Source organism: Belonocnema kinseyi, chromosome 6 (assembly GCF_010883055.1).
Source record: "Belonocnema kinseyi isolate 2016_QV_RU_SX_M_011 chromosome 6, B_treatae_v1, whole genome shotgun sequence".
NCBI lineage: Eukaryota > Metazoa > Arthropoda > Insecta > Hymenoptera > Cynipidae > Belonocnema > Belonocnema kinseyi.
This window is the reverse complement of record NC_046662.1, coordinates 20,646,926-20,673,611: the sequence shown is the minus strand read 5'-3', so window position 1 is coordinate 20,673,611 and position 26,686 is coordinate 20,646,926. Positions and strand designations below refer to the sequence as shown.

Genomic DNA, 26,686 nt, shown 5'->3' with positions numbered 1-26,686 from the left:
CAAAGTGGAACTTTTTAATTTTTAACTTTTAAAATTGAAGTTTAAAAGTTTTTTAATTAAAAAATTTGGTATTCAAATGGACAATAATTTACACGTATAAAATGGAAGGTACTAACTAAAATGCAGATTAGCTGCAAAATGTCGAATTTGAAAATTTTATAATTTATGGGGTTCAAAAATGCATATTCAATTCCAAAAATATATATCCACGTTATCATTTTCAAAGCTCGAAATTAAAAAATCAATCAATGAACTTAAAAATTTTGAAAATATTATTTAAAGGAATTTCAAGATAGAAACATCAAGAGTTAAATTTTTTTAAGTGAACACTTCTTAAATTAGAAGTTAAACTATTTTTATTTTAAATAGCTTAGACATCTTGGAAAAGCTTCGAAATTTTATCTCAAAATATTGAGAAATCCAGGAGTTTTAACTTTTTCAAATTTAAAATTAGTTTTGAAACTTTTGTTTAGGACTTCAAGTCTCTTTTAAAATTAATTGAATTATTATATTTTTATTTCAAGGTATACATATCAACTAAACACTTATTATTTAATTTTAAGAGATATTTAGAAGTTCTGAAATGACTCTACCGAATTTTAAGCGAATATTTAAAAAGATTTTAAAGATATTTATCAAATTTTTAGAAAATCCTGAAAATTTTAAAAAAATCTCCTTAAGATCTTCGAGATGCTTTTTTGACGATTTAAAAGTTTTTTGAAAACTTTTAAAAATATTCTTTTAAAATAATTATTCAAAATAAAAAATCATTTTTTTATTATCCTGGAAATCTTAAAATTTTCATTCTTTTCAAACTTTTACAATTCTTAAAAAACTTATAAATTTTTTGTTTGGAATCTGCAAAAATCTTAATTTTTTTTAAATAATGCTTTAGCTATGCGCATCGAAATTTCGTTACGTAGATCCGAATTTTGTCGGTATGTCATTTAAAGTTTTAAATTAATTTTGAAACTTTTAAAAACTTCTAAATATCTCTAAAAATTATTTGAATTGTTCTACAAATAAGAAGTGTTCAATTGTTATTTATACATTGAACGATTTCTCTTACAAATTAAACATTTTTTAAATACAAAAATTAAAATTTGAATGTTCAAAGTTTAAAACTTTTTCGAAATTTTAACGATTCCAGGCTTCCTGTGCCAAACTATCTAGTTTAAATCAGACGATTAAATTTTCTTACATGACAAAGTCTTTCGAATTGAAACCGTTTAATTTTTAACGTTATAATCTGAAAATTCTTAGATTTTGAACGGATTTAGAATAGTTTTGTCCAATCAATTATTGTTCACTTTTTAACACTTAAAGTACATATCCATTGTAAAAAAATTATTTATTCATATTTACTGTTGATAGAATAAAAATGTTTTTCATCCAAAATATTTCAAGGAGCACAATTCATAAAATTCCTGGTAAAAAAATTAAATTAAGTCATTCCTCGGTTTTCCCGGTCTCACAAAATGCCCGGTCATTTCCCGGATTAAATTTAATTTTAAAGAATCATATTACCTTTCCTCCAGCTGCAACATCCAAAGCATAAGCGCTCATATGATCCCTCAAAGTGATAAGCTGGCAAACCAAACCTTTCACCGAATTCCTGTTAAAATTCTTCTCCGGATCTCGATACTGGAACCTCAGCTGTGGATATCTCGACTCAAAATTATACACTTGATCCTGCAAATTTCCAATGTCTCTATTCAGCAGTCGCCTCTGTTCTTGATAAGCTTCCACAGCGCCCTCAGTATAATTAATCTTCTGCAATTCATTCTGCAGTTTCTTCAAATTCAGTTCCACGTCCTCCAATTTCTTACTGTCTTTCTTGTACTCGTTTTCTGTACTTCGCATATCGTTTTGCTTTTTGTTAAGCTGCTCTTTGCTGTGTGAAAGTGTCATCTCGCACTGCTTGACCTCAGTTTGCGCCTGAGTTGCACACTGCTTGGCATTGATCAACTGCTGTTCCAGAGTCGCATTCTCACCACCCTCGCTTTCCAAGAGACCAGAACTTATTTTCTGGAAGGTTTCCTGAGCAGCGAGTACAGCCTCTGTATCCTTTTGATCCTGATCTTTCAACTTTTGAAAGAGACCGCCGACATTTTGGAGCTCTTTATCCTTTGTGGCCAACATTTTTTCATCGTCGCGGATGTTGGAGATTAATTGCTGAATTGCTTTCGTATCGGCCTTGACACTTTCCTTGTTACCGTTAGTTTCAGCCGCCAATTTGTGCTCCTTCTTTTCGACTTCTTTCAATTTGTTTTCGAGGGCTTCTAGTTTCTCTCCTTTGTCCTGTGCGAAAATAATACATAAATAAATTAGTAAACAGAGTGTCCAGCGAATCTTAGGAACGAAAATCAAGGTATTTTTCGGTTTTTCTCAGATCAAGAAATCAAGTTTTCCAGGTCTCCTTTTTATACATCAAATAATTAAATAAACGTTTGTTATACATGTAAAAAATTAGCCATTTCATTTTTTATTCGTCAACAATTACGAAAGAATAGCGAATCATAGACATTTATTTTTTGCGAGCATAAGTGGTATTTGTGAAATCTTTGTGAATTCGTCGGAATTTTTGGAAGTATTGCAAACCTTAGTGAAAGCTTAATATTTCTTTGAAATCTTTGAGAAATTTTTTCAAATCCTTGAAATATTTAAGAAATCTTTCTTTAATTTTGTTTGTGGAATATTTTTTATTCGTTTAAAATCATTGAAATTTCCTAAATTTGGTTGAAACCTTTTGAAATCGTTTAAAATCATTGACATCTTATGAAATCCTTACGAATTCTTTGAAATGTTTGTGAAATATTTCTGAAGTATTTTGCATTCGTTTGAAATCGCTGGAATATTTCAAATATGTGTGAAATCTTTCTAAAATTTGTTTTAATCGTTTAAAATCACTGGAATATTTGAAATCTTTATTAAATCGTTTGAAATCTTCTAAACAATTTTTTAATCGCTTAAAATGTTTGAAATATTTGAAACTTTTTGTGCTGTACCCTTTTTAAAATCTTTTAAGTCCTTGAAAGCTTTGAAATCTAAGAAAACTTTGTGCCATTTTTTTAACTCTTTATGAAATCTTTGAAATATTTTTGAAATCTTTCCTGTTCGTTGAAATCATTGAAATGTTTTGAAATCTTTAAAACTGGTTAATATTCTCCAAATCTTTGAAATTTTTGAAATATTTTGAAATCCTTATGAATCCTTTCAAATATTTGTGAAATCTTTCGTAATTGTTTGAAATCACTCGAACATTACAAAAAACTTTTTAAATCGTTTAAAATCTTTTAAATGTTTTGAAATCTTTAATATACTTTAAAACCTGAAAGAGTCTGGGAAATTTCAATAAAGTCAATTTTATTATTTTGTTGAAAATTTAACATTTATGTTATAAAGTTATTTCTTATATTTAAAAATTGAACTGTTAATTAAAAAGGTGTATTTTTGGGTTAAAAATTTAACAGTTAAAAAAAATATATTTATTATTTGGTTGAAAATTAACTTTTTTGTTGAAAATTTAACTTTTTTGTAAAATATTCGTCTTTTTATCAAAAATTCAACATTTTTTCCTTTATTGACTGAAAAATGTTTCCTGGTTTTTGAAAATTGATTTTTTTAAACTGAAAATTCAACTCTTTTATATTTGGTTAAGATTTAAATATTTGATGGAAAATCCATGTATTTTGTTCAAAAATCGTATTTGATAGTAGAATTTTTGTTAAAAAATGTAACTAATTTGTTGAAAATTCAACTTTTTTATAAAACACTCGTCTTTTTGGCATGAATTCAAAATCTTTGAAGAACATATTTTTCATTATTAACTGAAAAATCTATCCTGGTTGTTAAGAATTAATGGTTTTAACTGAAAGTTTAACTATTCGATATTTAACTATTTGGTAGAAAATCCATTTATTTTTTTCCAAAACAATCTTTTATAGTAGAATATTAATCTCCTTGGTGACTAATTCACCTTTTTCGTTAAAAATTCATCTTATTAGTCGAAAATTTAACTGTATGGTTAAAAATTAATTTTTTTTAGTTGAGAGTTAATCTTTTTAATTCAATATTTATTTATTTTTTTGGAAACTTAACTCTTATATTGAAAATTCGTTATTTTTAAAAAATAATTTTTCTAACTGTAAGTTTAACTATTCCATTTTTTGTTGAAAGTCCATTTTATTGTCAAAAATTCGTTTCTTGTTATTGAAAACAATTTTTTTAACTGAAAATTTAACTTTTAAAAAATTCTATTTTTGTTAAAAATTCATATTCTTTAGATGGAAATTTCGCTATTTGGTCCAAATGAGTTTTTTACTAGAAAATTAACTATTCTATTTTAGTTCAAAAGATGAATCTGTTTCATGTAAAAATTCAAGTAGTTTATTAAAAATCCCTCCTATGTGATAGAAAAGTAATCTCATTAGTTAAAAATTTAACTTTTTGCTCGGACATTCGTTTTTTGTTTGGTTGAAATACTTATGAATTCTTTGAAATATTTTTGAAATCTTTCGTAATCGTCTGAAATCATTCAACCATTCCAAAAAAAATTTTAATAGTTTAAAATCTTTGAAATGTTTTAAAACATTTATTATTCTTGAAATCTTTTGAAATCCTTAACAATTCTATATTCTAAAATCTTTTCAGATCTTTTGTATTCGATTAAAATCATTGAAATATTTCAGATTTTTGTAAATCTTCCAAAAAATTTGGAAATCGTTTAAAATCTTTAAATTGTTTTGAATTCTTTGAAATCTGGTGTACTTTATTGAAATCCTAGTTGAAATCTTGGAATTTTTTGAAATCTTTCAAGTTTTAAAATCTTTGTGAAACGCTCGAAATCTTTGTAAAAACTTTTTGATCTGGTGTACACACCTTTTTTGAATTTTATAAATCCTTGAAATCTTTTGAAATATTTATTAAATCTTTATTAAATCTTTGTTTATAAAATCTGATGTACTCTACCCTTTTCAATCTTTGAAATCCTTTAAATCTTTAAATGTTTAAAATGTTTGTAAAATTGCTGTGAAATCTTGATTGAAATCTGGTATGACACCTTTTTAAATCATTGACATCCGTGCAATCTATAAAATATTTAAAACATTAAAAATGTTTTGAAATGTTTTGAAATCTTTAGAAATATTTTGTAAATTTTGAAGTTTGGTGTACACTCAAAAACCGAGTGGTCAAACCCTCAAAATAATTTGTTGTACGGCCATAATTCATTCTAATTTTGAAAAAAAAATCGAAATTAACATCGAAATTTCGAACTAATAACTTTTATAATCTGTAAGTTGAATACCACAACAAAATTTATACTTCAATATTCTATATTAGCAGCGAAAAAATAAAAAACTAATAGAATTATTCACAACATTAAAGTCTGTTCTTTGCAATCTACAAAATAGTTGGTACAGTCTACAAAAAGTATCTTGAAATCTCTTTATTTATTCTGTAAGTAACAAAAAATAAATGATAAATAAAAAACTTTTCAGTAAATTACTCTTAGAATTTTTATAAAATTAATGTTTTTAGAGCAAAAAAAAATCATTCAAATTCAAGATTCTCGTGAAAAATTCAAGGAAATTTCCAGGTTTCCAAAGTTAAAAAAAAAGTCAAGGAGAATTCCAGGTTTTCAAGGTCGCTGGTAACCCTGATAAAAAGAATTGTGACTCCTGATGAATTTGGTGGAAATTCGGTTGCTTTTTTTAATAAACTAACCTCGTCCCTTTTCTTTTGCAAGTCAACGACCTCGATCTCGATTCTTTTTACTTCTTCTTCCCCATCCGTGATGCTTTTCTTCTTGTCTTCCAAATCCTTCTTCACTTTAAGGACAGTTTCGGTCGCTTTTTCACTGTCTTTCAAAGCTTTCTGGTACTTCCAAGCTATATAAATTCTTCGACAATGTTCCAGTTCTCTTTCAACCCGTTGAAACTCCACGAACTGCGTTTGTTCCTGTTTGAGTCTCTCTATTTTCGGACCTATTTCCTCCCTGAGAATCTGTAACAGAAAAAGGTAGGAATAATTTTTCAAGATAGATCAATTTTTAACTTGGTTTTTTAAATTCCCTGACTTTTCACTAACTAATTTCCCATTTTCCCTGCCCATTTATATTTAAGGATTAAAATTCTAATCGGGTAATATTTTTAACATAGAAATTTTAAAAAATGAATAAAACCATTAAAAAATTTAAAATTCCTAATTTATTATTTCCAGGACGGTCACAGACGAAATTACTTAAAAAAGTGAACTATTATGCATTATTAATGTGACTGATGCTCTTTTGAATTTAAAAAGAATTAGAAAGAATGGAAGATTTTGTTAAAATTAAAAATATTATATTAATTTCAGTAAAACTAGAGCGAATTTAAACGGAATGCAAAGAAATCGATGAAATTCATAGAAATTAACAGTGAATTAAAAAAATCAAGTAAATTAAAATCACTTGAAAACTAAGAAAAAGTTCATTCAATTCAGTAAGTTTGATATGAGTTTAGAAAAATGTAAGGGAAATACAAAAAATCGGATAAAATACCTAAGAATTGAAGGTGATTTTAAAAGACTTCCGGATGAACTAAATAAAAACTAATAAAAAATCCAATATATTGATTGAATTTAGAAGAATTCAAAGTACTTCTAAAAAATCCAGAAATTCAAAACAATTCCAAAGAATGTAAAAGAATGCAGGTGGAACTACAAATTAATGTAAATGAATTGCAAACAATATATGAAAATTTCTTCAAATCACCCTGACAAAATCTTTCACTTCTCTCAAATAAATTCTTTGAAATCCATTCAAATAATATGAAATCCCTTGAAATTCTATAAAATCTGATATTCTTTGAAATATAGGGTGATGATTGGGCGGACTATTTCGAATTTCCGGCCATTTCCCGGTTTTTCTAAACACCTTTTATTTAAAACAACAGAGCAAAAAATTGGGAAATAAATTAATTTCCAAATAAAATTATGTATATTTAACATAAATAATTAAATTCTTCAAACAAAAACATGTATTTTTAAACAATCATATTAATTTTCAAATAAAAAGATAAATTTTCTAGCAAAAAATACATTTCTTCAACAAAATACGCGAATTTTAATGAAATAGTTGAATTTTCAATCAAAGGAGACGAATTTTCAACCAAATAGTTACATTTTGAACTAGAAAGAAAAAAAATAATTTTCAATAGAAAATTTAAGTTAAATTTTTAGTTAAAAAAATTAGTTTCCATCTTAACTGATTACTTTTCAAACTTTTTAAAGCTCTTAAAAATTTATTTGATATTATAGAAATTCCCCGAAAAATTTTTATTCTTTTCAACCCAAGAAGACTAATTTTCTACAAAATATTTACAACGAAGAAATGAATTTCGAACAAACTAGTTCCATTTTCAACTAAATAGAAATAACTTGTAACCAAATAATTTAATTCTTAAACAAGAAGATTAATTTTCTACCATAAAAGACGAATTTTCCACAAATTAAATAATTTTTTAACCAAATAGCATGAATTTTAAACTAAGTGTGACAAAAGATATTAATTTTCTACGCAAAATTACAAATTTTAAACAAAAAAGTTAATTTTGAACCAGATACTTACATTTTCAGCTTCAAAAAATTAATTTCTGAACACAAAAAATAGATTTTTCAACAAAGTAATTCCAATTTTCAACTAAATACAAAGAATATTAATTTTCAACTAACAAAGGCGAATATTCAACAATTAATATAAATTTTCCACCAAATAGTTGAATTTTTAAACTAAAGAAGATTAATTCTTAACTAAAAATGGAATAGTTAAATTTTTAACACAAAAAATTGAACTAAAAAACAAAAACAAATTTTATAAAAAATCAATTGAATTTTTCATCCGAGAATATTAATTTTCAATACAAAAGTTTAAAAACAAAATAAATTAGTTGAATTTTTAACCTAAAATGATCAATTTTCTACCGACAATAGAATATTAAATTTCCTGTGAAAGAGATTCAATTTCAACCAAAAAGTTTCATTTTTAACAAAAAAACCTTAAATTTATACAAAAAAAACGAGTATTTGACCGAATAGTTGTATTTTCAACCCAAGATGAATTTTCTACAAAATAATAGTTTTAAAATCATTTAAAAGATTAAAATTTTTATTGTAAAACCTTGAAAAATCTACGAGTCGGTTTAAATTTTTTCAAATTTTAAGTTATTTTCGAAATTTTTTCAAAACTTCTAAATATTTTAAAAAATCATTTGGATTTTTGCTAAATTTTTATTTAAATCCTGCTAATTCCCAATTCTTAAAAATCTTCTAAATTTCTTGTTCAAAATCTGCCAAAATCTATATTTTTTAATAAGTTAAGCCATCTTTTCGGAACTTGTAAATATCTTTTCAGCTTAATTGAATTTTTTCTAGGAATAATAGGCGTTCAATATTTATTTATACATAAAGATTCAACAATTTTACTAAAAAATCAAAAGTTTTCAAGTAGAACAATTAAAATTGCAACGTTCAAAGTTTTTTTTTTAGTTTTGAATATTTGTTTTCTATTTACTGATTTTAAATGAACAGTCAAATATTTCTAGATATTAAATAATTGATCTTTCTCTTAATTGAAAAAATGACAAATTTTAAACTGATAAATAAAAATAAAAATACTTATTAAATAATAATTATGAATATATGTGATTTTAAAGTTCAATTTTAAAATTCATAATAATTTATATTGAGTTGATCAACCAAAAATGTTTTTATCCCAAATTTACGATTTCAATCGCTTTTAATTTTTAATTCTTTAAGTCTTTAAAACAACATTTAACAATTTTTTGAATAAAAAATATACACTTAAAAATTAAAATCTAAAATTTTAAAGTTTTAAAATGAAAGATTTTTCAATTACACAATTCAACTAATCGTTTTAAAAAACTGTTAAAATAAAACTTGAACAGATTTTTTTCAACAAATTTATCAAATTCCCGTTAAAAAAAATAAATTCACTTTTATTACCCGGTTTTTCCTGGTCCAGCGTCACCCTGGTTTTTTAGTGAATCACAGAAGTGCAAATATATTACATGAGAAAAGATTTTAGCCCCTCAATTTTAATCAAATAAAATATGAAAAGTATACAAAAGTATAAAAACATTACATTATTAATTTCAGACAGTTTGCTGTCTTTCTTCTCAATAACTTTCAAGGCCGTTTGCTTCTTTGTTTCGTACATTCTTGTACCAGCAGCTTCTTCGATCATCGATAGAATTTCCATTGGTTTCATGTTCAACACTTTGGTGATTCTTCCTTGCATAATCAAGAAATGTGGATTATTCACGTTGAGCTGAACCGAGCAGAACATATCTTGTACTCGTTTGTTTGGTACATTCGACCCATTGATCATATATTTATTTTTCCCACCGATCACCACCTGTCGCGTTATTGTTATCTCCTCGTAATGCTCATATCCCATTGGCGAAGCTTCTCGATTTCGATTGTCGAAAGTGATTGTGACGCTCGCCTTTTTTATTCCGGCTTGGCCAGATTTGTATACAAGATCTTGCAGGGAATTCGCTCGGACCTAAACATGCACAGAATTGAGAGCTTATAATTCAAGAATCATATGTTTAAAGGGAACCCAGCGATTCTTAGTACCGAAATTCCAGGTTTTTCGCCCGGTTTTCCAGGCCAAGAAGACAAGTTTTTCCAGTTCACCTTTTTTAAATCAAAGAATGAAATAACCGTTTGTTATAGATGTAAAAAACGTGCTATTTCATTTTTTATTCGCCAAAACTTTTTAAAGAAAACAGAACTATAAATGAAAAAAATCTTAATTTGTTTCGAACATCAGGTTTCTTTGAAATCTTCGAAATATTTATGAATTTGTTGAAATATCTTAAAGTACTTAAAATCTTTGTGAAATATTGAAATTTCTGTGAAACCTTTAGGAATAATTTTCAAGTATTGTGAAATTTTTTGAAATCTTCTTAAATTTGTTAAAACCTTTTGAATTAACATCTTTGAAATCATTAAAATATTTGAAATCGTTTATAATCTTCGCAATGTTTTAAAATCCTTGAATGTGGCGTACTGTAATCTTTTTGAAATCATTAGAATTCTTATATACTTTTAAAATCTTTATAAATTCTTTGTGAATTCTTTTTCACTCATTTGAAATCAATTAAATATTTTTAATCTGTGTAAAATCTTTTAAAATCTTAGAAATCTGGTTCACTATTGGGAATACAATTTAAAAAATTGAACTCTAAAGCTAACAATTTTTCCATTTGAATGAATAAAAACTGAGGTGCAAATGAAAGCACTCACCGTGGAACTCTTGCATTTCAAACTTTTAAAATTGAAGTTTAAAAGTTTCTTAATCCAATAATTTTGTATTCTTTTTGTAATTTTTTAACTTGTATAAATTGTAGAGTTCAAAGATTCAGATCTAAATTGAAGAATCAATCAATGAATTTAAAAATTGGAAAAAGTATATCATTTGAAGCAATTTTAAGCCAGAAACATTTTTTTTTTAATTCTTCCAAATTAAATCAATTTCCTTAAAATCTTCCACATTCATTTTTTACAATTTCGTAAATCTTTTTAAACAATTACCCAAAATTATATTTTCAAAATAAAAATCATTCTCAATTTTCATAGGAAATGTTTTTTGATCTTCTGAAGCCATTCAAAGTTCTTAAAAAGATTTAAAATTTTATGTTCGAAATCTTCCAAAATCTAGATTTTGTTTTAAATTAGACCGTGGGCTATTTACACCGAAATTCAACAATTTTACTTAGATATTAAATTTTTTTAAATAGAACAATTAAAATGTAACGTTCAAAATTAAGTTTTTAATATTTACTATAATTACTGATTTTAAATAAACAGTCAGATATTTCTAAATATTAAGTAACTACTTTTTCTTAATTAAAAAATTCCAAATTGAATGGTTTAAAAATTTAATATTTTAGACTAAAATAATACGTAAAATTTAATAAAAGCTTTAAATTATGAATATATTATTTTGAAGTTAATTTAAAATTGAAAATAGTTTATAGAGTTTCAATCGGGCGTTTACATTTGTTTAACTAATAAGACTTTCTAATTGGAATAGTTTACATCATTTTTAACGTTAGAAACTGGACATTCTAAAATTTCAAACTGATTTCGAATCATCCTGTAAAATTAATTATTATTCACTTTTCAAATCTTAAACAACAGTTAAATTTTAAAAATCACTATTAATTTATATTGACACTTTATCAACTAAAAATATTTTTTACCTAAAATCTTCGATTTCAAACGCTTCTAATTTTGAATGGCGTAAGTCTTCAAAACTGCATTTTAAAATTTTTTTAAATAAAATGTACACTTAACAATTAAAATATAAAATTAAAAATTTGTTAAAGTGGAAGATTTTGGAAATACGCATTCTAAAATGAATTACATATATAATGGAAAAAGATCACACTTTAACTAATTATTTTTAAAACGACGGGAATCACTGTTAGACACATTTTTGTCTATAAATTTGTTTAAATTTATATTTTTTTGAAAATCACAATAAATGGAACAATGATTTTTTTGTAAAGACAAATATTTCCATACAAAAATATGTTTTCTTCACCTTATTAGATGTAAATTCGATCGAAACACCTTTTTTCCAAAAAAGACTTATTTTTAGCATCCAATAAATACTTTAAACTCCGCAACAAAAATCGTTAAAACACTTTTATGCGGAAATTAAAATGGATCTTTAAAAGCGTACCTATTCTTTCTAGTTCGAATTTTTGTCACCAGGTGGCTTATCGCTGTTTAACCATTTCCAATACCCTCTTCAAAACCTTCAAATGCTTTGAAAGTTTTAAAATCTTTGGAAATGTTTGAAATGTTTGAAATCTGGTGTACACGCCTTTTTCAAAGCTTTGAAATCCTTGCAATCTTTATGAAATGTTCGAAATGCTCGGGATATTTTTGTCAAATCTTAATCTTTGTCAAATCCTTTGAGATTTTCCTTAAATATTTGTTTTTGAAATCTTGTTCATTCATTGAAATCATTGAATTATTTGAAATCTTATCGAAATCTTTTTAAATCTTCTAAAATGTTTTGAAATCGTTTCAAATATTTTAAAATCTTTAAAATCTGTTGTACTGTACCCCTTTTCAAATCTTTGAAATCCTTGAAATCTTTTGAAAGTTTTAAAAGCTTTGTGGAATTGTTATTAAATATTTGAAATCTGGAACTAAATTAACATAGAAATTTTCAACTAATAATTTGTAAATTGAATATCACAAAAAAATGTATACTTTAGCATTCTATATTAGCGGAGACGAAATTAAAAACTTATAGAATTATTCACATTATAAAAGTCTGTTAATTGCAATCCATAAAATAATTGGTAAACTACAAAAAATGTCTAAAAATCTATTTATTTATTCTGCAATAAGTAAAAGATAAATAGTATGTGGATAAATAAAAAACTTTTCAGTAGCAAGATTTCTTCTAAACGAGATGTTTCTTCTATAATAGACTAAAATATTTAAATTACTTTTCAAATTTTAATAAAATAACAGTTTTAAAAGAAGAAAAAAAATTAATTTAAGGTGCTAGTGAAAAATTCAGGGTTTCTACAGGTCAGTAATTTCTGAAAAGTCAAAGAATCTAAAACTGGTCAAGCAAAGTCGAGGAATGACAGGGCATATCCGGGAAAACCTGAAAGATTATTTTGTTGAAAATGTAACATTTCTGTTAAAAAGTCCTTTCTTTTAGTCACAAATTGAACTGTTCATTAAAAATGTATCTGTTTTTATTAGAAAGTTAACTATGATGTTAAATTTTTTTAATTATTTGGTACAAAATTACCTTTTTTTTCTGAAAATTCAACTTTTTTGTAAACTACTACTCGCCTTTTTGGCATGAATTCCAAATCTTTGAAGGACAGTTTTTTTATTATTGACTGAAAAATTTGTCCCTGTTGTTAAAAATTATTTTTTTTTAACTGAAAATTTAACTATTCTATGTTTGGTTAAGATTGAACTATTTTGTGGAAAATCCATGTATTTTGTTCAAAAATCTAGTAGAATATTAAAAATTAAAAAAATTAAAAATATAAAATAAAACTGAAATTAAAAATTAAAAAATAAGTAGAATATTAATCTTTTTGGCAACAATTCAACTTTTTTATTAAAAATTCATCTTCTTGTTCAAAAATTCATTTTTTGTTTGTTGAAAATCCACTTTTTTGTCAAAAGTTCAAATTTTTGAGTTGGAAATTTTGTAATTTGGTTGAAAATGATTTTTTTTACCGAAAATTTAACTATTTTATTTTTATTTTAAAAATTTATCTGTTTCATGTAAAAATTGAACTGCTTTATTAAAAATTCCTCTTATTTGATAGAATGAAATATTCTTTATTTAAGTTAAAAATTAATTCAAAATTTTTATTTGTGCATCAAAGTTGAGCTTTCTTTGTTGAAAATTCATTTATTTGGTTGAAAACTAGTCTTTTTTGGGTTGAAAATTTAATTATTTTGTTAGAAAATTCATATTTGTAGGTTGAATGTTCAACTTTTTTCTAGAAAATTGCTTTTTTTTCTTTTAAATCTTGTTAGCTTGAAAATTCAACATTATAGGTGAATTTTTTTTCTTCTTAAATGATAAATTTTCTTGGTTGAAAAATTAGACTTTTTTCAATTCCGTTACCGTTATTTTTTTTTTTTTTTAATTAATTGTTTTAACTGAAAATGTAATTATTCCATTTCTTGTTCAAAATTTATCATTATCAGTTGAAAATTCATGTATTTTGTTGGGAATTCGTCTTTATGGATAGAAAAATCTTCTTGGTTAAAATGAATGTTGAAAATGAATTTCTTTTTATTTAAAATGAATTTTTTAACTGAAAATGTATTCTATTTTATTTTAAAGCCACATATTTGGTTAAAAATTCATTCTCTTTTATAAAAATTCATCTGTTTTGATTGAATATTATTCTTTGTGGTTAAAAGTTTAACTTTTGTAAAAAAATTCGTTTCTTGTTATTGAATATAGCTATTTTACTGAAATTTTAACGATTCTATTTTTACTAAAAAATTATCTTGTTAAGCTGCAAAATTCCACTATTTGGTTGAACGTTCGTTTTTGTTGGTAGAACTTTAATCTTCTTGATTGAGAATTCAACTGCTTGGTTGAAAATTCATTTCTTTAGTTTAAAATTTATATATTTTGTAGCAATTTTGTCATTTCATTCAATTTTTTATTTAAAAATTAAACAATTTGATTCAAAATTAATTTTTTTCAGATGAAAGGTTCATAATATTAGTTAAATATTTTTTTTTTAATGAAAATATAAATATTCCATTTCTGCTTGAAATTTTAGCTTTTTTCACTTGAAAATTCAATTATTTTGATTAAAAAAATCAATTTTTTTTTTAAATATTCAATTTCTTTAGATAATTTACTTTTTTTCTCTTTAAAATCAAACAGTTCTCTTTAAAATTATCTTTTATGTAAGAGATTCGTATTTTGGAGTTGCAAACTCTCCTTATTTGTAGAAAATTAGTCTTTTTGACTTGGAAATTCAAGATTTTCGATTAAATACTTTTTCTTATTTGAAAGAGAAATCTTTCTTGGTATAAAATTAAACTTTTTTGTAAAAATGAATATTTTTTGTTAATTGTTTTAACTAAAAATTTAATTATTCCACTTTAACATAAGACATTGTCACTAAAACTCTTTAATATAATTTAGAAATAAAAATTTTTCCATCAACATTATTGATCTCCTAGGTGCAAGGTTGTTTTTATATCGGAAAGAAGAATTTGACAGTCAGGGGAAAGAAAAAATTGGTTAGGAAATTTAGAAATTGGAAGTTTGTAGCAACCGTGTTTAATTCTCGGATTATTTGTTAGATACGAAATAATTTGAAATCTGAAGTCAATATACTTCCCACAAAATTGTATAAACAATTAATAAACACCAAAATAAATTGAAATAGGCAAATGTTGATAATTTCGGAGTTCGAAACACCTTTGGAGTTTACCATCCGGAGATAGTCAAGCGGTTAATTAATTATTTATTCAATAAGCATACTTAACTAAATTCAATTTAAAATATATATAATTGATTCAAAAGTAATACTTTTGACGAAAAATACCCTAAGGTTTGCCTCATTTTAATCAAAAAAGAAAAATAAACAGTTCAACTTCAGTGTCCGATAAAAACAAATATATAAAAGCAATTACCGATAAATTAAAAATTAAAGAAAAGGTGTAATTAAAATGTAATCTATGAATTAATTAGGGTTTAAAAGTATAAACTTCAGGAAGCGGAAGGACCTTGCCCTTTTGTTTTGACAGTCCAAAGGTCCGAAAACTTCAAAATTCAAAAGGCATTTCAAGGTTATGTAAAACAATTATGAAAATAAATAAACATACATGCGTGAGGTTTGTAATTCCCAAGACGAAACATACTGCATCTAAAACATTTGATTTTCCACTACCGTTCAGACCCGTGATCGCATTGAATTCTTTGTCAAAACCGTGGATTTCCATACGCTTTCCATAGGATTTGAAACCCTCCAGCACCATCGACTTTATATACATCTTCAAGCTTTTTATTTATACCCGCACTAGGTGAGATTTAAACACTGGAGTTTAATAATATCCAGTTTAGAGGTATGTAAACAATTTCGGGAAGAAAAGTTGGAAATACGCGGGAAACACATAACGCCATTTAGCAACGTGCCATTTTTCAAATGTCCGTTGAAGCAGGCTGAAGAAACAGAACTCTGTCCCCTTTCCATTGGACGATATCTCAGGGAGTCCAATCAGGAAGCAGAGTGAGTAGAAGATATGCACACAATTATTACGATTGGCCGAGGAAATTGAACTTTAGAAAAGCGTTTCGGTCTTTAGAATGCACCTAATTGTTAAAATAATTTTAACGATTTGAACCAATTTTAACGATTTTGGAACGAAAATTTGTTCTAAATCGGAAGAAAAATGAAAGTTTATGAATTATAGAATAGGGATTCTGAGATTAAGTACGAGGCAATTGCAAGGAGATGAAAAGAAAGGTTTTGTTTCGAGAAAAATGTTCACGAAATCGATTTTTTTCAGTGTTTGTGTTTGTTTTGAAACCAAAATACAAAAGGCAATCTAGAAACAAGCATTTTTGGAAATATGTTACTGTTTCTTTACAAAAAGGTCAAATATATTACCTATATGTTACGTACTGGATCCAGAATTGAATCCTGTGAACAAGTGATAAAAATTCTAACCTCAAATGTAATCATTCTATTTTTCCTATTTTATTTGCTAGACGTCCTGATCGTCCTCATTCATCAGGACTCATCATGATTTTTTATCGCAATCCTGAATTTTTATATTTTCTGTTTGAAAACTCCACTATGTTGCAGAAAATTCGTTTGGCATGAAATATCCACATTTTTAATAACAGTTTTTTCTTTATTGAATGAAAAATAGTTCTTTTGATTGAAAATTCATGTTTTTTTTTAATTTTTTTTTTTACTAAAAACGAAACTCCTTAGTTGAAAACTAATCTCTTTTGATCCAGAATTTCAACTATTTGGTTGAAAATCCGTCTTATTTGGATAAATTCAATTGTTTATAGTTTCAAATTAAAATATTTTTTTTGTTAATTTGCATTTTTTTTAAATTGATCTTTTTGTCTAGTTAAAAGTGCATGTATTTTGTTGAAAATTAATTTCTTTGGTTACAACTGATTATTTGGTTGAAAATTCGTTTTTATTTTGTTAATTTTTGTAACATAATATAAACATACTATTTTTAGGTATACATTTTTTTATAAAGATTCCTCATTTTAGTTGAAAATTCAGGTCTTTGGATAGAAATTTAATTATTTTGTTAAAAATGCATGTATGTGTTCTGTTAAAAATTCATATTTTTGTGTTGAATTCATTTAATTATGGTTTCAAAATAAAATCTTTTTGGTTAAAATATCAAGTTTTACATTTTTCGTTGAAAACTCAACTATACTTGGTTATAATTGGAACTACTTTCTTAAAAATTCAGTTTTTGCTTGTTGATTGATCATTTTAATTAAAAAACCTTTTTTTGTTGTTGAAAATCTAACTATTTTATTGAAAATTCCTCGCTTTTTTTATAAAAATTAATTTTTTAATAGAAAACATAATTATTCCATTTTTGGTTCAAAATTGATGTTTTTTTAGTGGAAAATCTATGAATTCGGTTGAAAATTCCTCATTTTGTTCGAAAGTTCAACTATTTAATTTAAAATTCGCTTTTTTTTATTAAAGATTCATCATTATAGTTGAAAATTCATTTCTTTGATTAAAAATTGAACTATTTTGTCGAAAAATCTTTTTGTTTCTTGAAAATTAATTTTGTTTCATAACAGAAATTTGAACTAATCCGTTTTTGTTTGAAAAATTTATTTTCTTTCGTTAAAAATTGAACTGTGTTTGAAAATTCATTTATTTGGATGAAATTCGTTTTTTATGATAAAAATTCAATTTTTGATATAAATATGACTTCCATTTTTTCCATTTTACATTGAAAATTGATCTTTTTTAATTGAAAATTCATGTATTTGGCTAAAAATTTGTCTTTTTGCTAAAAAAAAACTAATCTTCTTGATTAAAAATTCATTTGTTTGGTGAAAAATTTAACTTTTTTATTAAAAATTCATGTATATATTTTTTAAAGAAATCTTTTTATCTCGAATTTAATTGTTTATGGTTGCATAATAAAATAATTTTTGGTTGACATATCTTCTATGGCACTTTTCGGTAAAAATGCGTGTATGTTGTTGAAAATGAATTTGTTTTGTTACAAGTTTGACTGATTTTGTTTGCAACCGAAAATATAAATATTCCATGTTTAATTATTAATACTTTTTTTACAAAGATTCCTCATTTTTGTTGAAAACTCATTTCTTTGGTTAAAAAACTAACTATTCTGTTAAAAATTTATATATTTTGTGAAAAATTCACCTTTCCGGGCTGAATTCAAATGTTTAAGGTTTTAAATTAAAATCTTTTATTGGATAAAATATCAATTATTACACTTTTCGCTGAAAATTCAACTATGCTTGGTTAAAATTGGAACTACTTTGTTAAAAATTCATTTTTTGCTTGTTAATTCTTAATTTTCAATCAAGAAAATTTGTTGAAAATTTATCTGTTTTATTGCAAATACGTCTCTTTTTATTAAAAATTATTTATTTAACATAAAATATAATTATTCCATTTTTCATTCAAAAATGATCTTTTTTAATTCAAAATTAATGTATTTTGTTGAAAATTCATCTTTTTGTTCAAAAATTCAATTATTTGAGTCAACATTAATTTTTTATTATTAAACATTCATCATTATAGTTGCAAATTCATTTCTTGAATTAAAAATTGAAAAATCTTTTTTTTTTGTTTGTTGAAAATTAATTTTTTTTAACAGAAAATTCAACTACTCCGTGTTTGTTTGAAAATTTATTTATTTTTTTCAGTTGAAAATTGAACTATGTGCTTAAAAATGCATGCATTTTTGCGCAAAATTAATCTTTTATAGTAGAAGATTAATTGTCTTCGTGAAAAGTTCATCAAATTCATTTAGTTGGATGAAAATTAGTTTTTTATGGTAAAAATTTAAATTTTGAACTATAAATATAACTATTTCAATTTACATTGAAAATTTATCTCTTTTTAGTTGAAAATTCATTCATTTTGTTTAAAAAGTATCGTTTTTGATAAAATATTTATCTTCTTAGTTAAAAAATTCATTTATTTAGTTAAAAATTGAACTATTTTGTTTTAAAATTCATGTATTTAGCTCGAAATTCATCTTTTCAGGTAGAAAATTGATCTGACTAGTTAAAAATTTATTTTTTTGGATGAACATTAATTTCTGTTTTTTTTTTTAAATTAATCCTGAAAGAAAAATTGATAACGGTCAGAAAAAAAAAATAAAAAATGGACAGGAGAAAGTCAGTGAAGGTTAGGGAATTTCGAAATATGTATTTTGTGGCAATCCTGTGGGATAATATCCTGATATTCTGGTTAAGCCATCTTGGTCATCCTACCCATTTTACCGATAACAAAATAACAAAGTAACAATTATTTATATTTTACAGAAAAAACCTAAAACCCTACGGTCTTTAGTTTGTAATTTCAATTTGAACAGTAAATAATTTTAAATCGCGAAATTTAAATTTTACTTAAAATTATACAACTTTAAATTGGAGCTATGCGATAACTTATTTAATTTTTGAAGAACTAAGAATTAGTCAGATAAATATTTTTTGAATTATTCCCAATCCTCTTCAGTAAATATAAAATTATTTTAATATGTTTTTTCATTGCGAAAAGAAATATTTTTGCTTAATTTTTTATCTCTAAATTACTAAGGAATTATTGTATACATTTTTTAAAGAATACAGAAATTAATATGACTTTAAGCCTGTTTTCTGTTTGTACTTTTTATTTTTTTTTATTTTGTAAATCGCAATTTTCAACTGAGGAATTTTTTTTCCTAAAAATTCAGTTATAAAAGAGAAACTATAAGTTATTTAAAAATAAAGATATCAATTCTCTGTTTTTAAAGTTTTCACCAAATGTTTTTAAAATGACAAAATGATTCTATTCTGCACCAAAATTTTCGAAAAGGAATCTGGAATATCTTAGGCAACATTTTAAATTTTGCAGATTTTTTCAAATTTTGAGGCAAAATTCGAATCATTTTAAAAGATATGTAGAAGTTTTTAAAAAAAAAATTTAAATAAATTAAATTTTCAAAAGATTAAAAAAAACATAAAAAATGTAGTTTTTTGAAGAATTTAAAATAAAATTGTGAAGTTTTTGAAAGGAAGATTCAAAATGATTCCTCATTTTGAAAAATTAATTTAAAGATAATATTTAAAAAGATTTGAAAACATTACACAATATTCCAAAAATGGTCAAAAACGAATCAGAAATATTTCAAGAAAATATTATAAATAATTCAAGTAAGTTTAGAAAATATTTAGAAATTTTAGATGTTTTCAAGAAACAAATTTGTTTTCAAATTTGTGAAAAATTTCCAAAAATTAATCAAATATATTTACATTTTTTCCAAGCAACTAAAAATATTTAAACAGAAACTTAGAAAATAATCAGTTTCTCGAAATGTTTATTTCGCAAAAAAAAATATTTTTCACTTCAAATTATAATTTGCCTAAAATTATTTCTCTTTCTATAATGAAAAATCTATTTTCGTTGAAAATTCAATAATTTTTTTTCAAGAATTATCTTTTTGGTTTAAAATAAAATCTTCTTTGGTTGACGATTCAACTACATTGTTGAAAATTCAACTTTTTTGATGAATTCAAACTTTTGTTATTTAAATTAAAAATATTTCTCTATTTTAATATCATCTATTATATATTTCGTTGAGAATTCACCTTTTTTAATTGAATATTCAACTACTCCATTAAAATGAAAAACTAATTTGTTAAAGATCTGCTTGCTTGGTTTAGATTCATCATTGTAGTTCAAAATTAATCTCTTTGTTTGAAAATGTAACTATTTTGGTTAAAAATTCGTCTTTTTTGGCAGAAAATTCATCTTCTTTGGTTGAAAATTAAACTATTTGGTTAAAAGTTAAGTTAAAACTTGAAATACTTTCTTAAAAAGTAATTTTTGTTGTTGAAAATTCAACTATTTGGTTGAATATGTCCTTTTTTTGTTAAAAATGCATATTTTTAGTTAAAGAATGAAGCTGTTTTTTAGAAACTTCGTCTCCTTTGGGAAATATTTAATCTTTTTATTAAAAATACTACTGGTTAAAAAGTCAGTCTTTTGGATGAATTTAACATTTTTTGATTAAGAAAATTGTTGAATTTTTAAACTTTAAAAGAAAATTCTGTATAAAAAAAGTTGTCTTATTATTAAAAGACAACTAGAAACGATAAATTTTCAACCAAAAAATATAAATTCTCCATGAAAAATTTAATATTTGAATTTACAACTAAAAACTATCAATTTTCAAGCAAAAATGGAATGGTTAATTTATCAGATAAGAAATTGATTTCCAACAAGAACGACAATTTTTCAACAAAGTAGTTAAATCTTCAACCAATAATATTAATTTTGAATAAAATAGTACGTCTTTCAACCCTGTAGATGGATTTTCATCCATAAAAGTTGATTTCTCAACGAAAAATGTAATATTTGAATTTTTAATTAAAAATAATCAATTTTTAGTTAAGAAAAGTAATTTTTAATAACTTAATTGAATTTTCAGTCAAATAGTGGAATTTTTAACTAAAAGAGAATAACTTTTTACCAAAAATAAAATAATATACTTTTCGATTAAAAATAACGAACTTTCTACCAAATATAATTGGACTTTTTTATTGGATTCTATTAATTCAGTTTGCATTCAAGTGAAAAAAAACGAGATAAAGGGGAACTTTCTTAAAAACGGGGAAAAATATGAATTCTTTGAAAAAGGGTAAAAAAGAGAAATAGGGTAAAGAGAATTTTATAAAATTCAACCGCAGTTCATCGAAAATTACCTGACTCTTTCAGGTTTTCCCTGACATTCCCAGACCAGTTTTAAATTTTCTGACTTTCCCTAACTTTCCAGAACCCCTTACTTGTAGCAATCTAGTTAATAAAAAAAAAAATACCAAAGTCAGATCGCTTAATTTTTGAATTCATCTTAAGATTCAGTCTTTTTTGAAAGATAGCCTTTGAAATTGAAAGGAAGCTTATGTATGGATGAGAATCGGATCTATTTTTGTGACACACAAAAAAAAAAGATATGGACTTGTCTCAGAAAAGAGAGAGATAACAGGACCATAAAAGTAAGTCTGAGTGATCAGACTTGGTGGCCTACATGCCTTTTATGGGATGAGACTCTGCGGCGCCTCTATCACAAGCATGTTCACTCACTCACACCATAAACGCTTTCACGCGATTTTAATCGGGTGTGGGTGAATCCATTTCGAATGATTCATTTTTTTCGGTAACGAAAGTGGCGAAATATTAATATAATTTAACCAAGTTTTTCAATTTTTTTTTTAATCAGAGTGAGACTCTGTAAATAATTGTACAATATTATTTTGAGTATTTGGAATATTTACATGAAAACATAAATTTAAAGTGAAACAGAGAAAGTTACTGATTTTAAAACTCCTAATTGAGAGTGTAGATACAATTTTCTTGTATAATCTAAGAATTGAATCATTTTAAAATCTAGTGAAATATATTACAGTTCAATTTACAACAATGCAATGTGAGATCTGGTTATTATTAAAACTAAATACCTTAAATAATATGTCAAAAGTAATGGAAGTGTTAACTTAATTCCGTGTCTAATAAATTATCTGGAAAGTCGAGTTCCAACTCAGGAACAAGAGCTTCTATTGGTTGCTCAATAAAGTTGTCTAGAGTACCTCCTGAATGGAAACTTTCCCCATCACTGCCTCCGTCCTGAAAACAATATTAAATAAAAATATTGTCAATGTTTATAATTGTAAAAGATTTAAATAAATTGTTGCAATTTCAAAAGCAGACTTTTCAAAATGCCTTTAAATTATTTCAGCAAACAAGAAAAATATTGTTTAGCTTACGGTGAAAACAGAATTTGAGGATTCGAATATGTCGTAGGTGGAGGTATTCAAAGCAGTCAGAGTGCAAGTATCCCGGCCATTTCTGAAAAGTGTGGGATGATAATTCACCAATGATTCCACACTTTCGTCCATTAGTCTTGACCTTTCTTCTTCTTTCTTCAATAATTCCGATAGACCCGAAATGTACAACATTGCCAATTTAAGAGTTGTTATTTTTGTCAGTTTTTCATTTGATCCATCCCCTTGCTGAAAAAAAACATCGAATTATAACATTGAAATTTCATTACTTTATCAAAGAAAATAGCAGCCTTCACACCCTTTCACCTCTTTTTCAGTTTTTTTTCTAGTTTCGTTGCTTAAATGCAAACTGAGCTAATTAAACCCGAAAGGAAAATCCAATTTTTTTGTTTGTTAACACTGCATTCCTTTTGGTTGAAAACACTACTATTATATTTTTGGTTCAGAATTGATATATTTTGGTTCAAAAATTCAAGTACTTTGTTGAAAACCTCATTATTTGATTGAAAAGTCATCTTTTTTTTGTGAAAAATTTATCTTTTTGTTAGAAATGTCTTCTTTCTTGGTTGAAAATTCATCTGTTTTTAAAAAAATTAGTCTTCTTGGCTTGAAACTTCAACTATTTGGTTAAAAATGAAACTGTCTTTGCTGGAAGTATAATCTTTTTGTTTAAGAGTTCGTCCATTTGGTTGATAATTCAACCATCTCGCAAGGAAATTCATCTATTTGGTTAGAAATTAATTTATTTTTTAAGAATTAATATCTTTTGTATGGAAAAACCATTTGATTGAACATTAATTTTTTAAAGTTTATTTTGGTTGGAAATTTAACTATTTTGTTCAAAATTCTTCTATCAGTGTTAAAAAGGAACCATTTGGTTAAAAGTTGAAATTTAACAGTTTGATTGACAATTCACTTTTTTGCTCAAAATTCATATTTTTGAGATAAATTAGATTTTCTGTCAAAAATGATTTTTTTATCCTTGAAAATGTAACTATTTTGGTTGAAATTTCAAGTCTTTTATTGAAAATTCATCTCTTTGGTTTGGAAAAACTTTTTGGTTAAAAATTAATACTTTTGGAATGAAGATTTCACTGTTTTGTGTAAATTTGTTTTTTATGCTTAAAAACGTAACAATTTAGTAGAAAATTGAAATATTTGGTTGGAAATTAAATTGTTTTTCAGAAAATACTTGTTTTCTCGGTCAAATATTCAACTATTTTGTTTAAAAATAATTTTTTTTTGAAAATTCATATTTTTAGGTAGAAATGTCATCTTTTTAGCTTGAAAATTCAACAATATGAGAGATGATTCAACTCTTTCTTTGAAAATTAACATCTTTGTGGAAAATTCATATTTTCGGGTAGAAAATTCATTGGTTTTGTAAAAAATTATTTTCTTTTTTTGCTTGAATGATCACCTATTTTGTAAAAAAATGACGATTGTAAAAAAATGTGTTGAAATATCAACTATTACATTTTTCTTTGAGAATTCAATTTTTTGCTTGAAAATTCAAACACTTGGTTGAGGGCTGAACTAGGTTGTTAAAATTTTACTTTTTAGGATTTATAATTTTAGTTGAAAATTCATCTCTTTGGCTAAAATATAATTTTTAACTAAAAATATCACTATTCCATTTGTCTATTTTGTTGAAAATTCAATATATATTTTCACTTGAAGTTTTGATTCTGGAAATATCCCCTATTTATGTGAAAAATCACCCTATTTCCCAGTTTTGAGAGCCTTTTGGTCTGTGAAGTCTGAAATAGTTTAAGATTTAAAAAAGTCATAAAATTTGTTTTTCTCTTAATGATTCAAAATTCGGTCAAATTACAGAATAAGTTTACAAATGTAATGATAAAAAATTCTCTTCGGATACCAAACTCACCGATAAAACTAATTGTGGCATATAAGAAGGCACCGCTTTCCTTAGAGTTTCAAAAGCAGAGTTAATTTCCTTCATTCTTGATCTTTCCCTCGCATTTGCCGTTTTTCTTCTATATTTACTCAAGGGTGGAGGTCGATGTTTTGTCGAATTTTTTCCACGTCCCGAATCACTTTTTTCACTGTGATTAGAGTTTGTTTCTGAAAATTCTTCTTTTTCATCCTCAATTTCGTCGAATTTAAATCTTCTGCGAACACTACTCCGAGGTCTCAAACTGTATTTTTCACTTCCTCGGCCCATTGCACTTTCAGTATTCATGCTCTCATTGATAAAACTTCAAAAATTATTTTTAATAAAATATTATGCACATCTTAGCTTCACTTTTCCTAAAGAAATTTTACCAATTTTTATAATAAATAAATTTGCGTTTTTGGGTCTCCAGTGACAGAACTGCTATTTAGAAGATTTTGAATTTATCGTATTTGTTTAGAAAGAGAAATTAGCCTCAAATTATTTGAAGAAAAGACATAATTATATACTCGAATCTGTCCAATTGCAGGTTTCTCAAGGACTGATACAATACAGGTACAGCCTCCGCATGACAATCTTACAGAAATTTCAGTGGGAGAACCAGTTCCCATTTTGGGAAGTTCGATATGACATTTAATTCGAACCTGTGAGAAAGTTCGCGCCTTTATTACGCGATCTATTGGAACTTGTGATCATTACTCATCGAAGATTTTATGGTCGGCAATACAAAAATTTTATTTATTTAAGGGCATGTGACACAGCTAAATACCTATATTACCGACCTCACTTTTTCAGTTGACTGAATTTTTTTTTAAACCTAAGAACTTTTTTTATGAATAAAATATCGAGCTGAAACTTTGGAAAATGTATTAGAGTACAATAAAGTACGTTTAGGTACTGCATTTTGGTAGGAACTTCATTGAAAATTATTTTATCTTTTTTCTGAACCTCGACATTTTTTGAACGTTCGAACTTTTTTTAGACATAAAATATCGGTCTCAAACTTTGAGAAATGCAAGAGCCGAAAGAAAACTACGTTTAAGTACAAATCTTAATAATAAAAGATGTAAAAAAAAGTTTTCAGCTATCAATTCTATCGGCATCAGCCGGTAACGTTGTACACGAAAATACGAACCCTCTAGAGCCTCGTCTAGTGGCCGCCAGGTTTCGTATTTTCGTGTACAACGTTACCGGCTGAAGCCGTTGGAATTGATTGTTGAAATATATTTTTTTACATCTTCTATTTTTAAGCTTTGTACTTAAACGTAGTTTTCTTTCGGTTCTTGCATTTCTCAAAGTTTGAGAGCGATATTTTATTTATAAAAAAAGTTCGAACGTTCAAAAAATGTTGAGGTTCAGAAAAAAGATGAAATAATTTTCAGTGAAGTTCCTACCAAAATGCAGTACCTAAACGTACTTTATTGTACTCTAATACATTTCCTAAAGTTTCAGCTCGATATTTTATTTGCAAAAAAGTTTCTTAGGTCCTAAAAAACATTCAGTGAACTGAAAAACTGTGGTCGGTAATATAGGTATTTAGCTGTGTCACATGCCCTTAAACATTTTTTAAACTCCTGTATTTTCCACTATTTTCGATAAACTTCCCCCTTTCCTCCTTTTCCTTTCAAATATACAAAATGTTTTTTTCCATTGATAAAATTATCTATTTTAATTAATGTATCTTTTTTCAATTTCACTTATTTGATACTGAACTATTTAGGATTTAAATAAAACTTTAAAGTTCAGGTACTTTTATGTTCAATATATTCAAATTAAATATTTGGGACATTTTTCGATTGGACACATATCTAATAAATTCTAGGATTTATACAATTTTCAAAAATTACCAAAAACCAGGTTTTACATTTCGGCAAAAAGCGCTGTTATTATTAGATCTTAAACATTTTTTTTTTCAAATATAAATTTCATATAATATTTATTTAATGTAAAAATTTAACTAAATTTAAACGAACCTTTTGCTATTACTTTTTCTTTGAGACAAAACAGTGGTATTTTTTCTTATAAAATAAAATTATTTTATCCCTCAGGATTTAATTTGAAAATGTTCGTAGTTTAGCCTTTTAGTTTTACTTCGTTCAGTTAAAAAGGTTTAAATACGGTTTTTAGTGCATGCACATTTTTTAAATGTAAACAATTTT

General features: G+C 25.3%; 2 protein-coding genes across 2 annotated transcripts in view; both read right to left on the bottom strand.

Moving 5' to 3' along the window:
• LOC117174218 (structural maintenance of chromosomes protein 2) overlaps positions 1-15,736 on the bottom strand; it is a 25,701-nt gene extending 9,965 nt beyond the window's left edge. The window contains exons 1-4 of the mRNA XM_033363088.1: positions 15,421-15,736; positions 9,143-9,565; positions 5,728-6,006; positions 1,528-2,301 (exon numbers count right to left, since the gene is read on the bottom strand). Of these exons, the coding sequence (XP_033218979.1) occupies positions 1,528-2,301; positions 5,728-6,006; positions 9,143-9,565; positions 15,421-15,588 (1,644 nt within the window). The 5' untranslated portion in view covers positions 15,589-15,736. The remainder of the gene's footprint in view (positions 1-1,527; positions 2,302-5,727; positions 6,007-9,142; positions 9,566-15,420) is intronic.
• Positions 15,737-22,319: 6,583 nt separating this feature from the next.
• On the bottom strand, positions 22,320-24,815 carry LOC117175289 (helix-loop-helix protein delilah-like). Its single transcript, XM_033364999.1, has 3 exons — positions 24,501-24,815; positions 22,595-22,840; positions 22,320-22,454 (listed from the first exon to the last, which is right to left on the bottom strand). Exons 1-3 carry the CDS (start codon positions 24,813-24,815, stop codon positions 22,320-22,322), a joined length of 696 nt encoding a protein of 231 aa, XP_033220890.1.
• Positions 24,816-26,686: the final 1,871 nt, after the last annotated feature.